At 45.8% G+C, this 1,598-nt stretch overlaps 1 protein-coding gene across 1 annotated transcript in view; it reads right to left on the bottom strand.

Moving 5' to 3' along the window:
- Positions 1-1,590, bottom strand: part of PPTG_24505 (hypothetical protein) — a gene marked incomplete at its 5' end in the record, with an annotated part of 2,102 nt that extends 512 nt beyond the window's left edge. Inside the window, 5 exons of the mRNA XM_008917420.1 lie at positions 3-600; positions 668-859; positions 940-1,305; positions 1,378-1,444; positions 1,508-1,590. Coding sequence (XP_008915668.1) covers positions 3-600; positions 668-859; positions 940-1,305; positions 1,378-1,444; positions 1,508-1,590 — 1,306 coding nt within the window. The remainder of the gene's footprint in view (positions 1-2; positions 601-667; positions 860-939; positions 1,306-1,377; positions 1,445-1,507) is intronic.
- Between the last annotated feature and the right edge of the window lie 8 nt (positions 1,591-1,598).

The following is a 1,598-nucleotide window of genomic DNA, read 5'->3' as shown; positions in this document are numbered from 1 at the left end:
ATTATTCGCCTCGACAATTTGGCGAGTCTCTTGAAGGGCATTCGCAACATCTCGGTCACTATCAATGGTCGATTCGTCCAAGAACTGTCGGATCCGGTCGAGACACTTCTCGTCCGATAAATAACAAAGCGCATTTTTCCACATCGGTACCAGTGATATCGCCTTCCATCGTACATTAGGCACAGGGTCGTCTAGGAGATCAATTGCTACCTCGAGGAAATTGCGCTGGCAATAGAGTCGACTATTCACCGTCAAAGCATAGACACATGCGTCGAGGTAGAGAATCCGACGCCAGTAGCTTTTGGAGTGACCATACTCCGTTCGGAGTCTGCTAAGCAAGGAATATCGATGGCTGGCGGTGTCGTTATACCGAATGCATTTGAGTACTACTTGCATTGCAAGCAACTGGACTGGACGAGCACCATCTTCGATGAAATCAAAAATTATTGGTATCACCATCTCGTACATTTGCGTGGACGAAAACCAGGACGGAAAACTTTGCAACGTTTCAAGAAATACAAGCTGGTCTCGATTACGGCTTGATGGTAGAATCGTGTGGTATTCAGCGACCGATTTGATAATCGAATCCAGGATAGCAGTCTAGGAAATAACGTTTAAGAGTTACCATTGGTAAGAACAAAACAATCATTTCTAGTAAAATGCATACCTTTTGGTCCTCGTCGCTGGGGTTTATCATGGCAGGCAGCAGTTGTGGTACTCGAGAAATTGCCATTCCCTGAACAACCGGTGATTCATCGTTCATCAAACTCAGCACTAACACCTTCAGGTACCGCATCGCTCGGTGCTGTCCTAACAGTAGAGCGACTTCATGGATTCCAGCAGCGATGTGATGCCGAACCTGTGACGGGAAATACCCAAAGAAAACCCAAACTAGGTTAATTACTGCATTCATAACAACGAGAGTGAGGAATGTTGTACCTCTTCACTTGGATCACTCGCCAGCTTGGCTAGCAAATCGTCCATCAAAGTGGATATATACGTCGATCCAAAAGCTTTTACGATGGCAGGGAAATTATACGCGCAGTATTGCCGTATTTCCTGTTCTTCATGAGAGCAAAGCTTCGAATAACCTTGCAGAAACACTTGGCCTGTATCGTTTCCGACATGATTCAGTGTGGCTAGCTTTGTGACGAGCTGGCCGTACTGCTCGGCTAGCAATGGAACGAGGTAGTCAGGAAGCGACTCGGCAATCCCGATAAATTCTGGAATTATCTGTTTGGTGCGATCCCGAGCAGGGAAAAAGTCGAATAATGACAAGAGGGCGAGAAACGCTATTTGCTTGACCTGCAGAGTTGGTAAGCAATAATGTCAATCTTAAGCGCAACCACTTCCAATAAAACACGTGATATACAATACCTGTTCTTCTTCGTCGTTTAGCAACTCTAACAGCTCTGGTAATAACTCCTTGCAAGCGTGTTCCTCTCTGTTTTAAACAGACGATGCGTAAGCGGAAATTTATAAAACCGTGGAAAAACTATACACGAACCCCACTGCCCGAGCGAGTCCGTCTAGTTGAATACACATGCATTTGCGAACTTCGGCGTCTGTGTCTTGGCACAAGGACATCATCTACGAAC

This window comes from Phytophthora parasitica (genome assembly GCF_000247585.1).
Source record: "Phytophthora parasitica INRA-310 unplaced genomic scaffold supercont2.101, whole genome shotgun sequence".
Lineage (NCBI taxonomy): Eukaryota > Oomycota > Peronosporomycetes > Peronosporales > Peronosporaceae > Phytophthora > Phytophthora nicotianae.
The sequence above is the reverse complement of the archived record's forward strand: the minus strand, read 5'-3'. Positions and strand labels throughout refer to the sequence as shown.